The sequence below is a fragment of the Miniopterus schreibersii genome (genome assembly GCF_964146895.1).
Source record: "Miniopterus schreibersii genome assembly, chromosome: 9".
Lineage (NCBI taxonomy): Eukaryota > Metazoa > Chordata > Mammalia > Chiroptera > Miniopteridae > Miniopterus > Miniopterus schreibersii.
Window position 1 is genome coordinate 44,275,035 of NC_138118.1, and position 21,749 is coordinate 44,296,783.

The window sequence follows — 21,749 nt, forward strand, 5'->3', positions numbered from 1 at the left end:
TTAGATAGTATAAAACAAGTATGCTTTTTAAGTATTCAGTTTTAAGTAAAATACCACACACATCTACTTTCAACTTCTAGATAAAAAAATACCCTTCTAGAGAAATGCTTGACACTTACCGCATAGGGCAAACCAATGTAACTGTGTGAATGATGCGAGCTGCTGGTATATAACTGGTGGGGATAACTGTTGGATTTCTCAACTACCACAGGGCTAGCTTCTACGGATTCTGGTCTGGAGGGGAAAAAGTTGCATCAAAGAGAATTCCATTCATTTTTTTTTCCTTTTAATCAATTTAAAATTATAAGCACTTAGTTTATTGGCTATACAAATAAAATGTCTTTTTTTTTTTTTAACTGAGAGTCATTGCCAATAAAATGTCTGTTTATAGTAGACAGACACCCTGTGGATAAGATATATCCTATCTAGATTCCATGTCATAACAAAACTTTTGTTTAATTACAATAAATGTCCTCCTTCAAGTTCAAATATAGTTTCCTTCTCTACCATTAAAAATATATTACTAGATATTAAACATTATTTAATGTACTCAGTAGCACTGGGGACAATAAGCACAGGGGTGGATAAAATTAGTAGAAACAATTTAAACAGGACTAAGGACACACTGAATATATGGACCCCAATTTGAATATGAAATATATCAATGTTCAAAACTACAGACAGTCCTGACTTACAACGGTTCAATTTACGATTTTTCAACTTTATGATGGTGTGAAAGCGATATGAATTCAGAGTATTAAATGCATTTTTGACTAAAGATATTTTTAACTTATTAAGGGTTTATCGGGACATAAACCCACTGTAAGTCAAGGAGCATCTGAATGTGTTAGCATGCCAAGATACAATAAATCTTGGAACTCTCGGTAAAGCTAAGAAATAGGAACCTTACGATCAACCAAGGTTTGCTTATAAAAAACCATAAGCAACAGCCTACTGTAGTGTAAGACCAGCAGTTCTGGTCTGCTAATGGTTAAGTGATGATGATTTGGCCAACTACTGATACAAATGGGAGTTAACAATTCATCCATGGTGGTTGATTTGTAAGCTCCCTTGGCCTACCATTTTATATACATCACTTTCTCAACTTCTTTACTCAGATCAATCCTCCCAAGCCCTATTCTGGTAATTCCTATTGATCACTGTGGGTACTGAACCTACTTCTGAGGCCAGTTCACACTAAAATTAACTTCTCCCTTGCATACACACAACAACGTGACTCATTTCTGTGCCTTTATTTTTACCATGGCCACCATTTGAGATGATCTTTTTCCATGATAACCCTTATCCTACCTCTTATCCAAAACTTTACCTTAGAACTTAATATAACTTGCATTCTTCGTGGTCTAAGGCTTTTTAATGCAGTTGCACTCTTAACTGGTCATATTTCTATAGTCAACTGCTTCTTGATATACTGCCCCGCCCCTTCAGTCATCCTCTGCACACAGTCTCAATATAGCTCTAAGTTGCTGCTACTGTGGGAACCAATGTACTAGGATCATTAGAAAGAGGAGTCACAAACTGAGTCTGTTAAATTATCTGAAGGAGATTACAAAAAAAGTCTTAAAAATGTTCTGAATACTCTAAAAACCAATATTCACCCAATACCTATGCTGTTGTGTTAAAAATTCACTTACTCATTCTTTTAAAATAAAAATGTTTTTAATTTCAAAGTAATGCATGCTTATTGTATAAAATTTAAAAAGTACATAACAAAATGAAAGACCATGCCTTCATCTAAACCCTGTACACCCCAACAGTAAAATGCTGTGTACCTCCCTCTAAACCTTTCTATTCATAAATATATTTAATAGTTGTTTTGTAAAAAATGACAATATATATGATTCACAGTTTGCTTCTTCTAGTTTTCAGTGACAATACACATCTGGTAATAACTGCTTATTTCATTATATGAATGTACCACAACTTATTTAACAATTTCCCTACTGATGGATATTTAAATTGTATCTATTTTCCACTGTAAAGATAACATTGCAATTGCACATCCTTCCAAATATCTTTTCTGCATACATGGTAGTATTTCTACAACCTGGATTCCTGGAAGTAGAAATACTGAACAAAGGAGAAAATGCAAATAAATGGATGGATACTGCCAAACTGCATTGATTACTCTACAATATTGATTCCTTTCAAATTCTTTAAAAATTACATAGAAGGAAGCGGAGTTTTAGCAATTCCTGATCTACATTATTATTAAAACAACACGTAGGAATTGTGGCCAGAATAGAAAGATTCACTCTTAAGGATTTAGCTTAAACTCTGAATATATTCCTAATGAGTACTGTCAAAACTTTGATATTTTGGAGTTAGAAATAAAAAATACAGCTTTCGGTGCAAGCATGTAAACAAGTCACAAATGCTTTGTGTAACCTCATGATTCAAATTAAAGCTGCAGCACTGACAAGCTGGCAATATTAGAAGACAAAAATACTTTATCAAGATCCTAATTTCTAATGACACTTCCTACTAAAAGTAATTTTTAAAAGGATAACAATTGTTTAAAAAATTTGGTTGACATATTTTAAGGATTTTCCCAAAATACAAGATAGCATTTCATTTTTTTTAAAAAAGGACAACAGATATACAAACAAGTGTTCTTAAAAAGTTCCATGCTGATAAATATCCTCAAAGCTCTGCATTGCCAGAACACAATAAATCTGAAAACAATGTTGTGACCAATACCAAAAGTCAAACATCCTTTGATCCAGTAGCCTCATCTTTGGAAATTTATCCCAAGTAAGTAATCCCCACTTATTAAAGACCTGCAGGATTGAGATGTTCATTGAAATACTATTAATAAAACTAGATATAAGAGCAGAAATCATTCAAATGTCCAATCAATAGAAAAGAATTAATAAAATCTGAGCAAACCTACCATATTTACATATGGATAACAGTTCAACAGAAACTCACACTAATAAAAATCACTATACTAAGGTCATAGGCGTTTTCCTCGAAATATCTTGAAATAGCATCATAAACCTTTAATAAATTTTTAGTAGCAGGACTAGAGATAATATGCAATAATTTTTGTAAATAGTTGCTACAGTACTCTGTTTAGCTAATTTATATACACGCACATAAATCTGAGTTAATATACAGGTATAACGTTTATCATCAAATAAGAAACATTAGCATAGTATTTCTATTTCTATAAACAATTTTGTAACAAAACATAAACCATGGTGCTGTGTTCATCCTATAAACAAATGAAATTTCACTTACATAATTTTGATGTCACTTTTCAAAGAGAGTGTGAGTTATTTATACTCATTCATATATTGCTTTCTATGTGTTCTTAAATCACTCAGACAGCAACCACTGTCAAAAAGATAATCTTTTTTACTATGGGAAATTACCCAAAATATATCATTCTCTAGTCTGGAAATTCAAAATGTTAAAAAATGACAAGTAATTAAAGTATTCCCAATATATAAGCAATAAAGTATGGTCTAATGGTAAAAACCACCAAAATCTGTAGATAAATGAACTCATTTTTTCAAAACTTTGAATTGTTTCATATAAGTAGAGCAACTGAAATGCATAAAAAGAGATTCTAATATGCAACTTGGCTCTAAAACTGAAATAAGTAGTATGGCTCTCCTGTTAATTAAGCCAACACTTTGGTACTGACTGCTTCTTTTGGAAGTTCCCTACAAACTAATAAATGCAGAAGAAATGATCAAATTAGAAAAATCACCAATCTGCAACCCTCCAGAGATAATGGACTTAGGCAAGAGATAACTATGGAAGCTAAAATCTTGAAAGGTTGAAAGCTGATGAACAGATAAGGTTGACGACTGCCTGTTGATCACTATTATCATCATTGGAAGTTAGAGAACCAAGTTTTATGTGCCTCTCCTAATGCTATGCAATAGAGGGTACAAAGTCCCACAGAAAATATCATGCTAAAAATGGCATGGGGAGTCTTCAAGGACCATGCAAGGTCAGTTAGACTTCAGGATAATGTTTATTTAGCTGTTTTTTCAAAATTAAGTAATATACAAATCTCTGTAATAGAGAGAAGGGGATTTTTCTTCGTAGATTTGGATTTAGAGAAACATTATGTTAAAACTAGGATGTTAGGTGATCTGTGTACCAACGCCACTGAACACAAATTCGAGCACTTGCACAAATTTCATAGCAGTATTCAGTATAAAGTGGTAGTCATCCAGGATGATTCTAAACATACTTAAATTTTTTCCTGGCTAAAATTAAAATAGCAAAAATTTTAAACTTCCTATTATTCACCGAGCCCCCTTGGGACTATATCATGCATAGACCTCAGTTTGACTTGCACTACTTAAACAAATATAGTAGAGAGCCTAATGTTTGCCAGGGACTATGAGAGACATAAAGACAAAACACTGTCTCTGCCTTCAAAAACTTAAAATTATACAGTTTTCATTCATTCCATAAACACTTGAGCACTCATTAAGTAAAAGACACAGATGCTGGAAATTAAAAAATAAAGATGTGAAAGAAGTGGTCCTTCTCAAGCAAATGGTATATGGGGGGAAAACAAGTATATCAATGATTACAATAGTGCCATCAGGGGCCCTTCATAATAGTTGTCATATTTTTTTAATATGTAATTACTTTTTTTAAAAGTAATTTGGGAGAGAGAGAGAGAGAGAGAGAAACATCAATGAGCCGGGCAGATGTGGCTTAGTGGTTGAGTGTTGATTCATGCACCGAGGTCAATTCCTGGCCAGGGCATATGCCTGAGTTGTGGGCTCATTCTCCAGTAGGGGATGTACAGGAGGCAGCCGATCCATATTTCTCTCTCATTGATGTTTCTCTCTCTCTCTCCCTCTCCCTTCCTCTCTAAAAAATCAATAAAAACATATTAAAAAAAAAAATCAATGAGAGAGAAACTATCAATCAACTGCCTCCTGTACGCTCCCTACTGGGAATCAAGCCTGCAACCCAGGCATTGAGCCAGAGACCTCTTGGTGCATGGGATGAGCCCAACCAACTGGGCCACCCCAGCGGTTAATAGTATTTATATTTAAGCAAGTTTTAAAGAATGACAAGTTAACAAGCCCAAGAAATTGAGATATAGAAAAGATGGAGAAAATATTCCAGACATAAGGCGCACGTGTGCAGTCACAGATATCAACAGTGAGGCACATTTAAGCATGTTTCTCTAAGCATGATTGACAGACCATCAGCATCACAATCACTGGCAGTGCATGTTATAATTTTTTACAGCTCCACTTAATCAAATGAATCAAAAATTTTAAAGATCAGGTTCAGAAATCTACATTTTGATAAGCACTTTAAATCTTATATTCACTGACATTCAGGAACCACAGAATAAAAAGAATTGCTAAAATTCAGAGCAGATAGAGTTAAAGGTATGAAGGGGCCAGAGATGAGGGCAGATAAGTCAGGCAAGAACCAATTCAAAAAGTATCTTGGGTATCTAGCTAAAGAATATGATCTTTATCCTGAAAAACTATATAGAGTCTCTACTGGTTTACTGCTTCCCCAAGCAAGGAAATGATGGCAAGATAAAGCTGAAGGCTTCAAATATGAGGTTGAATAATCTGTAAACAATTCTCCCAGATTCAGTAGATTCAGGAGAAGCCCTGAGCTGGATGAGCACATGTAAAAAGTACTCTTTCCCCCCCAGACTTCTTTACCCTTCTCCATTTACAAACAAGTTACCTTAGCTCAATTCTTTGCTTCACTGAAAAGCTTAGTACTCTGTCTAGTTTCAAAGTGATCCTCATGAGTGTATGATGGCCAGGGTACAAACTGGTAACCTTTTTACCTAAGAAAGGAACATTAAAATGTGCAACTTGCTATTACAACTAATAATTTAAAAATTTATCCTTAAGTTCCTTTCACTTGATTTTACTGAAAAGGCCGAGAATCGATTCTTAAGTTCCTTTCATTATCAAGTACAGGACCAACTCACTGTGGTGATTCACCTACATTAATTTTTTTTTTTTTTTAATTTATCTTTATTGATTTCAGAGAGAGGAATGGAGAGGGAGAGAGACAGAAACACCAATGATGAGAGAGTCATTGATCGAACCCACAACCCGGGCATGTGCTCTGACCGGGAATCGAACCCCGATCGCCTGGATCCTAGGTTGACGCTCAACTGCTAGCCATGCTTGGCTGGGCTACATTAATTTCTTATTAGGTATAGAACACAGTGCCCATTAACCACTTTAGATGCATCTGATACTGAGTTGCTTTCAATAACAATGTAGAAATAAAAGACTCAAATATTATTACTAAAAGAAGACTCAGCTCTTTGTCATCTCTGAATCAATCAATTACACTACCAACAAGCTCCCAATAATTCTCTGGCACCCTTCCTTCTAATGTGTTTTTTAAACCTTATCAAACTTGGCGTCATTTGCCAAATATGCTTCAAATTATCTTTTCATCCACTTAATTTCTAGATATTACATGGTGTGCCAAACTTCTTTGAATCTACTTTTCCCCTTAATAGATTATTCTCAATTCTGAAAAAAACCTTTTATTTGGTTGTTTTATTACAGAATCTTTTATTTGGCTGTTTAGTCACACAAAGTTTGAATCAGCTTCAAGTGCCTATTTTTGATCTACAGCACATTATCATAGAGCTTCCAAAAAGGATCTTTACATAGACTCTAGAGTTGAGAAAACAAAATTATATTTTAAACTCCGGCTTTTAACTATTTGATCTGGGAAATTTCGTTTCAGTTAAAGAGAGTGTGATCTAAAATATTAGTCAAAATACAATCACTTAAAAAAATACCACCACTTACGAAATTTTCTTATATTGAAGAATTTTATATCCCTCCTACATTTTCCTCATGTAGTCTATCATAGTCAGTACACAGTCAGTCACTCAGAAAATGTATGTAATAAGTTTCAATCTCTCTCTATTGCTTTTGTTGTTGTTGCTGTTAACCCTCACCCTAGGATATTTTTTCCATTGATTTTTAGACAAAGTGGGAGGGGAGAAGGGAGGGGCTTGGGGGTAGGAATGGAGAGAGGGAGAAAGAGAGAGAGGGTGGGGGGGAAACATTGATGTAAGAGAGACACATCAACTGGTTGCCTCCCACACATGCCCAGACTGGGGCTGGGAATCGAACCTGCAACCCAGGTACGTGCCCTTGACCCGGAATTGAACCCAAGACCCTTTGGTGTATGGGCTGATGCTCTAACCACTGAGCAACATTGGTGAGGGCTTCAGTTGCTCTTTTAATTCTGCTGGTTTCCTACTGCCTTTTAGTATTTCCCAGTTTCCTGAAATAGGTATTAACTAGAACTGCTACTTTATAAAACTATAGCATTCAACTCACTGAAATCACACCAATTGTGTAAGTTTTTACATACAAGAGATATTTTGTTCAATAGCCCTTTACATCTTTCTGCAATGAAGAAGTTGTAAAATATAAGGTGGGGCAAAGGAAGGTTTACAGTTGTTCATATGGAAAATAATAAATAGTAATACAAGAATAAACCGTGTTTCACATACTCAACAACCGTAAACCACCTTTTGCCCTACCCTGTATATCTATCTAGCTTTAGTTTTGTCTTTCCTAAACAGAAATAAAATTAACTAAGATATGAGCATTCAACAATCATTCCTGTATGATAAACCAAGAGACAGTCAAGCAATATAATTCATGACTCACTACTTGCTATATGCCAGGCCCTGTGGTAAGGTGCTGAAGATACAGCGATATATATAATAAAACAGATATTCATGAAGTTTGTATTTGAGTAAAATAATAAAGAAAAAATAATAAAGCAAGATGATTGCAGAGAGGTTATTCAGATACTATTTTAGACAGTGTGAAGAAAAGAGCCTCACTGGAAAGTTATATTTGAGCTCAGCTAAGACTGTGCTAAGAAGGAAGAATGTTCCAGGCAGAGGGAAATGCAAATACAAGGGCCCTGAGGTATGAACAAATTTAGAATGTTCGAAAGAACAAGGAAAATAATATCAATATTATTTTCAATATTACAGTAGGTTAAGGGGAAAATATCAAGTAGAGATTAGAGAAGTGAAGCCTTTGGGGCCCAAAGAAGTTAGGATTTTAAGTGTTATTTTAAGTGAAACAAAAAATCCCTGGAAGGTTTTCAAGTGGGAGAACGACATGATTTGATTTATGCTTCAGAAGAATCACATTAACTTCTACATAGAGAATGAATTATAGAAGGCAAAAAAGAAACACAGAGACAACTTCACTGCAGTGTACAGACAAGACAGCAAAGACTTGGACTAGAAATGGAGAAAACTGTACTGATCCTAAGTGTGTTTTGGAGGGAGACACAGGATTGACCAATGAATTAGATATGGAGGGTGAAGGAAAAGGAGCAATAAATGCACCTTAGGTGCACCCTCTCCGTCTTCCAATGCCACTGCCTCCTTCTTCTGCAGTCCCTGGTACTGCCTGGGTGCTCCTTCAGTGCAGACGTGGTACCTCTTTTGTAAAGCCACAGCTGAGGAGTCTCCGGCGCCTGCCATGGCCAAGGAAAAGCCAAGGATTCAAGACTGAGAACAACAATCATTAATTTGAAGGTGGTGGGGCAGGATAGTTCTGTGGTGCAGTGTAAGATTAAGAGGCACACACCACTTATTTGTCAATGAGGCAGATCAGAATCCAATTTGACAGGCAGCCAATCAATGAAACAGATGCACTGCACAGCTGGAAATGGAAGATGAAGATACAACTGATATGTTCCAGCAGCAGAGAGGAGGTGTCTACTAAAAAGAGAACCTGCTACTTTACTCCAGAACTCTGTTCCTCAAGACCAAGACATTCTCAATTACAAAACTGCAATTTGGTTCCACCACATCCTGACTACTACAGTATAGTTTTCTACATTCTTTCATTTTCCCCTTCCCCATTCTTTTGTTGTACATAAAGTAACTGATGTATATGTACTGACATTTGCACTTTTTTAACTAAATGGGCAACAGTATTTTCTGATCTATATTAACGGAGATGGGATGGAGAAAAATACTAGTTCTGTGAAAATACTCCCTTTCCCTATTAGTGGCATGCTTACTCAACTCTTATCTTTATATTCCAGAAGGTTATTTTGCTCTCAATGTTTAACAAAAAAGAACATAAAAATCCTTGCATACCTTGTTTGGAGAATTTTAATGGTTTTCATTTATCATTGTAAAACCAAGGTGAATTTTATAACTTCATTGTACATAGCTGCTATGTGTATGTAGGGCAATCTGTCTTTAAGTAGGGATAAATTACTCTAAAAGAAATGAATCCTAGACAGTTTTCCCTTCAAGTTTTAATAAACTACTTGGTGTGTTTTTTTTAAAAAGAATGACATCTTGGGCTTTTGGCTTATGCAACTGGATACAGATGGAGTTACTTAAAGATGAGCCTGGGGGGAAAAACAACAAAACAAAACAAAAACCAGGTTTGGGGGCAGAAAATCAAGCAAAAAATAAGAAAGAGTGGCCAGGTAAGTGTGGTACCAAGAAGGCCAACAGAGTTAAATATTTCTCTTAGGAGGAAATGGTTATTTACATGAAATTCTAAGAAATTTATATAAATTATAAAGACTACCAATTACTTTGACAACATGGGTAGTTATAATGGTGTTGTACAGCCTGATGTTGAGTGCAAATAACCCTTTCAGGGAGTGTGCTAATAAGAGGAACAGAAATGAGATAATAAAAGGGGACAGGAGTTTTAAGATATTTATATTAGATGAAAAAAAACTAGTATGTGTATGTTTCTTTAGTGACACTAAGAATCTCTTTTATCTTTTTACATAGAGTGACAGTATACCAAAGTAAATGAGAGTAAGAGTGTCAGCAACAGTCATTCGACAAATGTTGGTACTAATATATGCCAGGCACTGAGGCTACAGCAGTAAATATGGCCAAGTTCCAGTTCTCATGAACCTTACATTCTAGATGAGGAGACATACAGTAAACACACAGACTAATCAAGATATAATAAGATCTAGGTTGTGGTAAGTGCCCTGAAAAAAAAGCCAGGTAAGGGGGTGGAGAATGACTCACAGCTGGATGGGGTACTCTAGTTTGGGTGGTTAAGGAACAATGTATCAAAATACTTTGAGGTTCAGAAAGACCCAGGTTCATATCCTGCTCTCTCACTTAATAGTTGAATGACCTTAGATGAACAGAATTTCCCTAACTTCCTAGCATCAGTTTCCTCATGTGTAAAATGGACATGATTTATCTATCTCATCCAGTTGTGATTATGGTACAGTGCCTGTCACACACTGAGCACCTAATAAACCTTAGATCTCATTTGATGCCTTAACTTACATTCTTGAGAACTTCATCTAAACTGCATTATTTTATTAAATTTTTCAGATGTATAGACAAATATTTGAGAAGAGTATAATATCTTGTACCCACAAACCAGCTTTACCGAGTATTCATCTTTTGCTACATTTGTTGTTGTTTTTTAAGAAAAAGGTAATATAGTTGAGGCCTGTGTATCCTCTCCAATCCAGTTCTCCTACTCTCTTCTTCAAATAACCACTATGATGAATTTAGTATTTACCATTGCCATATTTGTTTTTATTTTTTCTACATGTTTATGTATCCATAAGTAATATATAGTATTGTTTTACAGATTTTTAAATAAATGCATTTATACCATATGTACCCTTGTACACATTGGCCCTTTTCACGCAACAGTAGAATTTATCAACATTAAAAAAAAGATATTTATATGAGATGGGAATGATCTAATAGAGGGAGAAACTGAAGATATGGGAGATGTGGATAACTTCAGGCAAGAGTGAAGTATCAAGATCTTGAAAAGGTGAGAGGAGATGAGATCCAGAGGGCAAGTTTAAGAACAGGACTCCAATAAGAAAAGTTGTTTTTCCATTTTACAAGAGGAAAAACAATCTGAATATAAATACAAGATTTTATATATGGCCTGGCCAGTGTGGCTCAGCAGTTGAGCATTGACCTATGAAACAGGAGATTGAGGTTCGATTCTGGGCCAGGGCACATGCCTGGGTTGCAGACCCGATCCCCAGCAGGGGGCATGCAGGAGGCAGCTGATCAATGGCACTCCTCCATTCCTCTCTCTGAAATCAATAAAAATATATTTTAAGAAAAAAATTTTATATATGGAGTTGTGTCCCCAGCACCTAAAATGGTAGCTGGTAAATAATAAGGCCTCAATAAATACCTTTAATAAGTAAGAAATTCTTATCAAGTTGTTGTTACAATTTTAAAGAAAGTCATACCACTGAACTAGTATTTGCTTTATTAAGCTAATGAAATCAGAGAAAAATGGTATTCTTTAATAGAAACTACCTTCTTAAGATTCACTTTCTCTAAACAAGAGGTCAGCAAACTAGGATACCTGAGCCAAACCCAGCCTGCTGCCTAACTCTGTAAATGAAGTTTTAATGGAACACAGTCATGCCCATTCATTTATATATACTGCCTGGCTTTCCCTACAACAGAGCTGAGTAGCTGCAACAGAAACCATATTGTTCCAAGTCTTACATATTTACTCTCTGGTCCTTTACAGAAAAAATTTGTGGACCTTAGTTCTAACTTTAATTTTAAATTCCAAAACAATCTGGAAAGTAAAAAAGGATTTTCTACAACAAACATGTACTTTATAGTCATGAGATCTCTAAATTAAGAGGTCTAGTAATGCAGAGGGCTGTATGGATGAAGGTCATGAGACAGAATTAGGTTAAGGATAATATGGAAGTCATGAACATGTAGGAAATGGTGAAAGCTATAGAAGTGGATGAAACCTCCAGGACAGTTTACAAAGTAAGTAAATACAGACTCCAAAAAAACATAAATATTTAAGAAACAGGAGAAGAAACATTTAAAAAGGAGATTAAGGAATAAAAAGAAAACTGAAAAACAGTTTGGTGACTTCTCGAAATGTTAAACAGAATTACCTATGACCCAGCAATTCTAATCCTAAATTATATACTCAAAAGAACTGAAATCAAGGGCTCAAACAGATACTTGTATACCAATATCTATGGCAGCATTACTTACAATAGCCAAAAGGTGGAAACATCTTAAGTGTCTCTTAACAATGAACACATAAACAAAATGTGGTGCATCACATTAACTCCTAGAGAATGAACTGTAGAAGGCAAATGGAATATTATTCAGCCATAAAAAGGAATGGAATTCTGATATATGCTACAACATGGACAAAGCTTGAAAACATTTTGCTAAGTGAAATAAGCCAGACACAAAAGGATAAATGTTTTATGATTCCATGTATATAAGGTGTTTAGAATAGACAAATAGAGACAGACAATAAAAAGAGAGGTTACCAGGCACTGGTGCCTGGAGAAAAAAGAGGTTGTTTAGTAAGTGCAAAGTTTCTGTTTGGATTAATGAAAAAGTTTAGAAATAGTAGTGATGGCTACACAACACTGATAGCTAACGCTACTGAATTGTATACTTAAAAATAGTTAATCTGGTAAATTTTATGCTATGTGTATTTTACTACAATGAAAAGAAAAAGAAAACCACTAAAGCCACAGGTAGTAAGAGTCAATAATATCAAATACTGCTAAGAAAACAAGCAATATAAGGCATGAGAACTATGCATTAGCTTCAATGTGATAGGAGCATGGTTAAAGTAAAAGCCAAGTTACATACATCAGATGGAAGAATAAAAGGAAAACCAATGAAAAAATTCAAGCATCTGAATAGGCCTACAATTTATACAGTGCCCAAGGAATTATAGGAATGAGAGACATAGACAATACTGACGAAGTCAAGATTTAATCTAAATTAGTCATTCCCGGGGCCTACCTCTGACCCCTAGAGGTGATGTTGGGGGCCTGGAGAAGGTGAAATGTTGCTGCTAGAGCAGGTAGAACAAAGATGTGGTAGGGCCGGTTTGCATCTGTTCCCAAGGGAGTGTCAGGGTATGGTTTCCTTTTCTCAGACTGGAAGTAGATTTGCTCTGGCCTAGAACTGGTGGTAGTAGATATGCTCCTACTGAGTCTAGATAGGTACAGTGTGGAGAGCAGTTCCTGGACCCCCAGATGATGTCACGAAGCTAGGTGTGGAGGGTCAGCTGCTAAGTCCTGCTTGGTGTGGGACAGACAGCAGTAGGACAGGAACTGTTCAGGAAACAGAATCTATGCTGCTCCAAAGTGATGTTCAGGCACTGCCCTTGAAGGTATTTTAAAGATTATGTTGTCCAACCTCCAGTTTTACAGACAAGGAGATGACTGACCTAAGTGTCACAAACTCTACACACTAACTCTACCACTAACTCACTGTGTATCCTTAGGACCTGCCATATAAACCTTCTAAGTCACATGGTGTTATAACAGCAAAGAAAATACTAAAGCCCAGATCTCTTAAATTGGTCTAGCACTTTTCCCACCAAACTGCAATTGTTCCCACTATTCCTGTGAAATTTACTGGAGTGCTATTTATGCCTGTGGATTAATGACTTAATGAAGTAAATAGCTTTACCTCATTTTTGCATTATAAAATGGTAGTATGTGTTGCTTTTTTGGGAAGTTACACAAAGCCTTTGAGTTCTGGTAATCCTGAATATATGCCACTCTAATTTTCATTACTTCATAAACTTAATAAATATGGAGAACATTTTTGGTCATTAAAATTATTTCTTTATACAATATTTCCATTCTTAAAAATGAAAATAGGCTATTTTCATATGTGTTTTAGTTCTAAATTATTGTCAAGAACACAGAAGACAGAATAACTACCATTCTGTTTACAGTAATCTACCTGATGCTGTCCCATTTTTCTGAAACCACTTCATAAATTTTAAATCTTATTTGTTTACACCAAAATATCTGTATTCTTTAAAAAGCCATCAGAAATGATCATCCAAGCCACATTATACATTCTTAGTGCAGACATTAAGTTAGATGAACTGAATTTAAGATCTAAAAGAGAAAAGTGCTAATCATTGAGATATTTAAAAAAATAAATTTATAAAATAACTGAGTAAGCTCTGATTCCTCAGAAATTGGACTTTTATGATTTCCTTCTTCCTCATCAAAAACTTAATTTCTTCCCTGTATAAACCTTCAAAATATAGTTGGATTTTACTGAGAAGTTTATACCAGTGTTTTAGGTGAAACCTCTAATTTTACTTTTAATGTTAAAATATTCAATAACAAACACTTGGGTATCAGTAATGGCACATGGATAAATTGGCTCCCTAACTGTTATAGTAATGGGTATAAAGGATCTCCATGAGTTCTCCCCATGCTCCTTCAGATTTGTGACAAAAACTTTCCATTTCTTTCATCCTTTTTATAACCTATTATTTTTCAAAGACATCATTTAAAATTACACACATTACAATAGCACACAAGAAATTTCTAAAAACAGAGAACAGGTTTTGTGTAACAATTGTCCTCAGTTTATCACATGTGGCATTTTGCTTCATTTAACTCATCTTTAATAAAACCTGGGTCTTCTCACCTATGTGGCAGCAAGATCTAGAGCTAAGCAGCAACCCTGAGTTCAAATCTAACTCTATTTTTTATTATGTGGTCTTAGGTAAATTTGATAATCTCCTTGAGCTGCATTTCTTTTGTAAAAATGGGAATAATACCTGCCTGAATTTTTGCTGGAATGATTAAGAGATATTATATACTATGTTATAGAGAATTGTATGGGTATAGTGAGCTCTACATTCAGTATCACAAGTGAAAAAAATTAGAAGAAAAAATTATCTATGATTAAGTATGAAACAAGTGAGAAATTCAGCATCGTTCTAATAATAGTTCTAAACAATGCTAGGATAGTACTTTAAAATAGGCTTTCAAATATTAAAACAAAACCACACTTAAGTGAAAGTAGTTCTTAATTAGGATAAACAAATCAACACTTTAAGAGCAGCAGAAAATATTAGTTTCTTTCTAGTGGTTTAAGTGTAAAGAAATCATAAGCAAAAAACATTAAGTAGTAAAAAATGAACAAATAACAAGCTACTGAAAACATTTCACACAAAACATTTCAATACCTTCCATTTAAATTCAGGCTAATAGCACCCGACCACTTCAGCAAATTAATAAATTCTGACAGCAGGTGGCTCTAGTAACACTTAAATCATTATCAAATACTATAGCAAAATACAGGTGGTAAAAATGTACTGAATCTCAAAAATTGGGAATCAAAAAGAATCACATTAATATTTAAATCCAAGCCCTCTTTTTCTTTTTTTAAATTAATCGGGGTGACACTGGTTAATAAAATTATGTTTCAGGTATACAATTCTACAATACATCATCTCTATATTGTATTGTGTTTACCACCCCAAGTTGAGTCTCCTTCCATCACCATTTATCACCCCTTTATCTTTTTCTACCTCCTCTCACCCTTCCCTTCCCAGTGGCAATCACCATACTGTTGTCTGTGTCCATGAGACTGTCTTTATTTTAATCCCTTTGCCCATCCAACCCAGCCCCCATCCCTTCCCCTGTGACCACTCTCAGTCTGTTCTCTATATCCATGAGTCTCTCTCCACTTGTGTTAGTTTATTTAGTTCATTAGATTGCACACATAGGTAAAATCATATGGTACTTGTCTTTCTCTAACTAGCTTATTTCATTTAGCATAATTTCCTGGTCCATCCATGTTGGTGCAAAATGTAAAATTTCCTTCTTTTTTACGGCTGAGTGGTATTCCATTGTGTAAATGTACCACAGCTTTTTTATACACTCATCTACTGATGATCATTTGAGCTGCTTCCAAATCTTGGCTATTGTAAATAATGCTGCAATGAACATAGGGGTGCATATATTGTTTTGAATTAAGTGATTCTTCGGATAAATTCCCAGAAGTGGAATCACTAGGTCATAACAAGCCCTCTTTTTCAAACCAAGATACCAGAGTCCACAATAATTAAGTGGCTTGTTTAAGGGCTCACTAGTATGTCAGTGGCAGAACAAAACTGAAAACTCACATCTCTCTTTAGTACTCTCAGCCAACAAATAAGCATTTACTGCATTGCCAGGCATAGTACTAAGAGCTCTCCTCCAAAAGAATTCAACTCTAACTTACACGTCAAATTTACTAATCTGTCCACCTCATCATAAAATACACTTACTTATATAAAATCTCATTATAATGATTTCTAATAATACCAAGGAATATTTGGTAGTAAAAATATTAAAAGGAATACAGTATTAGCAATCATGTTCCCAGTCTCTGAGAGGGAAAAGTAATTTGGCTTTTCTTTTTTTAAAAGGCTAGGAAAGAAAAAATTTAACATTCCCCATTTATACCTCTCCCCACTTTCCAGCTCCAGAAGGGCTTCCCATCTTTTTTTTCCTTCTTTAACCAATTTAGGAATTCGGATGTTGGAAAGCCAGAGGTAGAAGAGGTAAAAAGGAATAGAAGAGGATAAAAAACATACAAGTCTAATAAACAAATGAACCCTGGCTCAACTTTCCTATGTATCTAGTGATAATAGAGTCTAGGTTTTCTTTACATTCCTTAACTTGATCAGAGACATGAAAATATCATTGTCACATGCAGCCATTTATTATACTGAATTTACTACTTCTAAAACTGAAACTACTACTTACATAAACCATGTATCAAAACAAAGTTATATAAATCATTCTTTGTAATATCAGTAAAGAAGCTGTGAAAGAAAAGGCCTAAAATCAACATATTATTAAATTCTGCCTCTGCCACTTACCTGTTCTTTGACTTCAGTTTCATCACCTATAAATTGAGAACATCATCTACCTCATACCTATATTTTTGTCTTTCTTATTCAGAAAGAGGTAGATTGTTATGATCTCACTTTTACAACTTTCATAACTAACCTAGACTTCACTGTTCTTTTCTCTTCTGAGTCCCACCACTGTTACCCTGCCAGAGCTTCTCTATAGAATATAGTAAGCCACTAGACATATATGCTACTGAGCACCTGAAATGTGACTAGTTCACATTGAAAAGTGCTGAAAGTATAAAACACATAGCAGATTTTAAAGGCTTAGTGTGAAAAATAGCTCATTAACACCTCATTAATATTTTTATGATTATATGTTAAAACAATAATACTATGGATTTATTCAGTTAAATAAAATATTTAACAAAATTAATTTCACCTTTTAAAAAACCTTTCTAATATGGCTACTAGAAAATTTTAAAGTATACATATAACTCACATATTTCTACTGGACAGTTCTGATCTAGAGTTCTGACTATCTATCTGATTATAATTTTCTTAAGGGTAGGAATAAAAGTTTACTCTTCACCTTTGTAACCTGAACCTCTGGTCTAGACTAACACTCTTCCATACAGTTGATGCTTCTAAATGATGATCCAAAATGTGCTTTTCTCCTTGAACTGTTGGTATTATCCTATGAAATTATGCTAGAAGGAAGAAGTCTACTTCTAGTATTAGCCTACGTTTATGGACATGCAGTTAATTTAAAAACTTTACAGATATAGCTTCCCGGTAAGAAAGGTATCCTAGTTATGGTCATTTTGCTAATCAAGTATAAAAAAATATTTACACTTAGTTCAATTTTCCCTTTAAATATATACTGTATATCCTCCACATTTTCAACCACGCCAACCAAGCACTAGTGAGAAAACCAATCAGTCTATTATGTTAACCTGTGTGCTGTGATTGGTATTTTTCAAATCTCAGGACAAACAAAATGCAAATAAAAGCTTCCTAATAAGAACTAAGAGTGGCTAATACGCAGTTTTTTAGGGTATCTTAAAGTCTTCACTATAGCTACTGGCTTCAATTCCATTTCTATTCACCAAGGTCTAGGTTTTCGGGTTGTTTTTGTGTTTTTTTAACATTTATCTTTATTGTTGAAAGCATTACAGATGTCCTCTTTTGTTAATGCTATGTATAGTAAAAAGTTATTTTAAAATAAAAGGTCTGTTAAATTTGACTATGGAAATGTTTACAACTGCTTAAGAAAAAACTTAGGTTAGTGAAACAAACTTTTAATCTTCTTATTAAAGCAGATATTCCTAAATCATAGTCTGTCAATATTCACTAATCAGTTATTCCCAAAGTATTTTAAAACCTTTTTTAGTTCAAACATTCAGGGAGATCCAACTTTTGGCAAGGTAATGGGGAACAAAAAGGAGTAAAATACAAGATCCCTAACTCTAAAGGAAAGGCAAAACAAACCCACGATTTTCAAAACTTAATAATGAGAAGAAAAGAAATATATAACAAAGAATAAATTGGACTTGGTGGGAATAATGACTTTTATTTAAGAGACACAATAATCCAAGAGCAAATGTACTGGAATATGGAAATACTGAACTAGAATTTAACAAACCCATTCTCATGGATCCTGAACTAGACCTTCGATCCTATTTATAAGATGATACTGATAGACTAGATGAACTCTAAGTGATCCAATAAATTCTCTTTTATAGCCTTAGAAGTGAATATAAATTTGGTCCAGTATACTAATTCAGTCAATAAATAATCACTGAGTACCTCCTAAATTTTAAATTAGTTTAATTTACTAGTGATACATTGTATTTTAGCAGCACAATCTTTTTGTTAAAAAAACTAACAATTAATAACAGTATATAACCACCTGAGTACAATAAAATGTAATTCTTTTTAAAAAATATTTTATTTTGAAACAATTATGTAGCTTCACAAGAGGTAAACAAAGAAATGTACAGGGAAGTCCCATGCACCCTTCCTCCAGCAGCCTGCATCTTACACGACTATAATATCTTTTGATTATGTATTTGAAATTGATAGGAAGCAACATGTTAATAATATCAAAAGTTCTTATGAAAACAGTTCCAAAAGCTTTATGTTTCTGTGGGAAGGGGAAAAATGTGATTTAAGGGTCTTTTTAAGCTTCCAGATTTTATATTAAAAAAAACAGAATTCAAAAATTTGAAAAATAAACCAAAAAAAACAGTGATGATTGTCCCATAATAAAAAATGGCACCAGCTATACTTTGTGTCCACTGAGTGGGGGAAACTATGCCCAAGTGATACATACCTGTATGTGGGACTAAAAGAAAAAAAAAAAAATTCTAAAACAACTACTTCTTCAAAAATAGTTATTCTGTAGTTACCTACAAATTGATAATTTTTCATAATAAAAATGGCTATATTTATACCAGAAAAGATTTGGCTCCATTGTATAAATCATACTTACATTCTATAAATACTTTATAAATGTATTTAATAAAGAAAATAGGTAGAAAGCTATCCTACATTGCTCTATTTCTATGTATTATTCTTTCTCTTTTAACTATATAATTATTTGGTTTTCATCATTTTATTATGAATTGCCTTATAGTACCCATACTAGACATTCAAACAAGGCACAGGTGTATCTCACTTGTATACTGGACAAATTCCTATCTAGTATATAAGTAATATTTCATAAATTATATCTTGTATTAATTGCTTAAAAAGGTAATTTCAAAAAAGACTCTCGAAGTATTTTTAGAAAGCCATGAATCTTTGATTATTACCAATAAATGCCTATAACTATTATCAGATATGGATTTGCATCTATAAGATAGATGCTTTACATAAAGAAAGGCTAGTGCTTTAGATTTGGAACCCCTTGCCTCTCAAGCACTGCTTCCAGGTTCTTTCCTTTCTTAGTAGCATTCCTATTTGGGCAGCAATCAACTGTCACAAGAGTGCCTTGTTTGGGAATCTATTATTTAACAACAAAAGTAACTCATACATTAATATAAAACACATAATGGTTCTTAAAAACTGTATTATAATAATTATACAGTTAAATGGACTGTATAGTATAAGAATATTAGAGAGCATCTCTGTCTTTCCCAATGGCAGAAGGAGTGGTAAAAATACTTCTAGGCCACTTGAAATGCCAGCAAAAGAACAGTAAGTTCTTTTCACCCTTTCCATACACCAGGTTCTAGCAGCCCTAAAATAAATTTCCTTTTTTTAAAACTTAAATTCCATTAAATTCAACTTTCTGGTCAATAAGAGTCCCATTCAGCAACTATATACTGAACCAGAGAACGAACATATGCATCCGTTCTTCAGCTTCCAACACTGCCACTTGAACCCAACTGCAATTCCCAAAAATAAATAATCAATCTTCACAGCAATAACTTAGTGTTAAAGTGGCTGGTTATTCAAAAACAAAATAATACAAAAATCTATCCACACAACTGCCTAGACCAAATAGTCTAGAGGCAAGGTAAGAACCTTTCACTGAATCCATCAGAAATGGCTCCCATAAAAGCAAAAAAAAAAAAAGTCAAAAAAGACATCCAGTAGGAAACATTCCCTTTTTCTTATTTAAAAATAGCTTGGCCTGGCCAGGCATGGCTCAGCAGTTGAGCGTCGACCTGGGATCCAGGCGACTGGGGTTCGATTCCCAGTCAGGGCACATGCCCGGGTTGCGGGCTCGATCAATGACTCTGTCATCATTGATGTTTCTATCTCTCTCTCTCCCTCCTTTCCTCTCTCTGAAATCAATAAAGATATATTTAAAATAATAATAATAAAAAATAGCTTGAATTTTGTTTTTCAACTCAACTTTAAAAAAACAACAAAACAAACCCCATGTTTAAATAGATATTACAATTTTTTAAAGATCCAAATTTAAAACTAAATTATTTTCCAATATAAACATGACAGATCTTACAATCTAAAATAACAATAACCAATTATTGATTCTTGATGTCAACAATTAGCAAATGGAAAAGACAAAAAGAATTAGAAAAAGATATATCATTTTGACTCAAAAGTTATTTATAAAAGTAATTTTAGTAAAGGGATTTTTGCTTTTAACCTTCTGATATTTTATTTTAGCCAAGAGGCTAAAATGAGAAAAATATAAATGCATATCAAGCACTACTTGATTGTGTTAAGATAACTGAATGAAATATTCTGCAGTTATTGCCTTTCCCTATCCAAAAATCTTTAAATACTTACTCTGAGCCTGCAGCCATTTCCAAGTATGACGTTTCTGCTGTATCAACCCCCAATGGGATCACTATGCTCATGACGTTCGCCTCTGATAAATTCGATTACTATGGAGTCCTATGCATTGGTATCCAAAACACTGGGGCATGCCAGCCACAGTGCTCATTGCAAACATCTAAGTGCATCCACAAACCCTGTTTAAAAGAAAAGGGAATAAAAAGTTAAGAATCATCTTCCTATTCCTAGCAACAGTCACACTATAACAATTAACACTAAATAAAACACATGAGGAAAGGCATCCTTTATTAAAATATTGATATAACTAGGAATTTGCTCACGGAGTATCTATTTCATTTCTTTTTCTGGAATTAAGGTATGTGACTGTGATCAAAAGAAAGTTTCTGCGTCACAATCATCCTTAGGAAATAAATTTAGAATGCCAAAGGAAGAATTACTATTTACATTGCAGAGTGAACAACCAACAAATATTATTCATTTTTAAAGATAAAATGGAATTTCTTATAGCACTAGTATATAAAAACAAGTCTTCTTGGTTCAGTGTGATCTAACAATAAATTAACAAATATTGAATACTCACTATGGACTAAGCACCATACTAAGCTTTTACATGGATGATCTATTTAATCCCCACAACACTGAAATAGGGATCTCCACTTTACCACTGAGGAACACAACAGCAAGAAAGCTTAAATAACTTAACCAACATCACTCAGTTTAAGAGAGAAAACCAGGATTAGAACCAATTCCACTCTACTGTTTATGTATTTATAAAATGAAAGCTATTTTATTTGTAATAAA

At 34.1% G+C, this 21,749-nt stretch overlaps 1 protein-coding gene across 3 annotated transcripts in view; it reads right to left on the reverse strand.

The window, feature by feature from the left end:
• The window catches only part of KMT2E (lysine methyltransferase 2E (inactive)), an 83,750-nt gene that overhangs the window by 41,047 nt on the left and 20,954 nt on the right, over window positions 1-21,749 (reverse strand). For all 3 annotated transcript variants that reach the window (XM_081146516.1, XM_081146518.1, XM_081146517.1), the window contains 2 exons: window positions 20,940-21,124; window positions 120-234 (listed from right to left, as the gene is read on the reverse strand). In XM_081146516.1, the coding sequence (XP_081002642.1) occupies window positions 120-234; window positions 20,940-21,010 (186 nt within the window). In that variant the 5' untranslated portion in view covers window positions 21,011-21,124. The remainder of the gene's footprint in view (window positions 1-119; window positions 235-20,939; window positions 21,125-21,749) is intronic.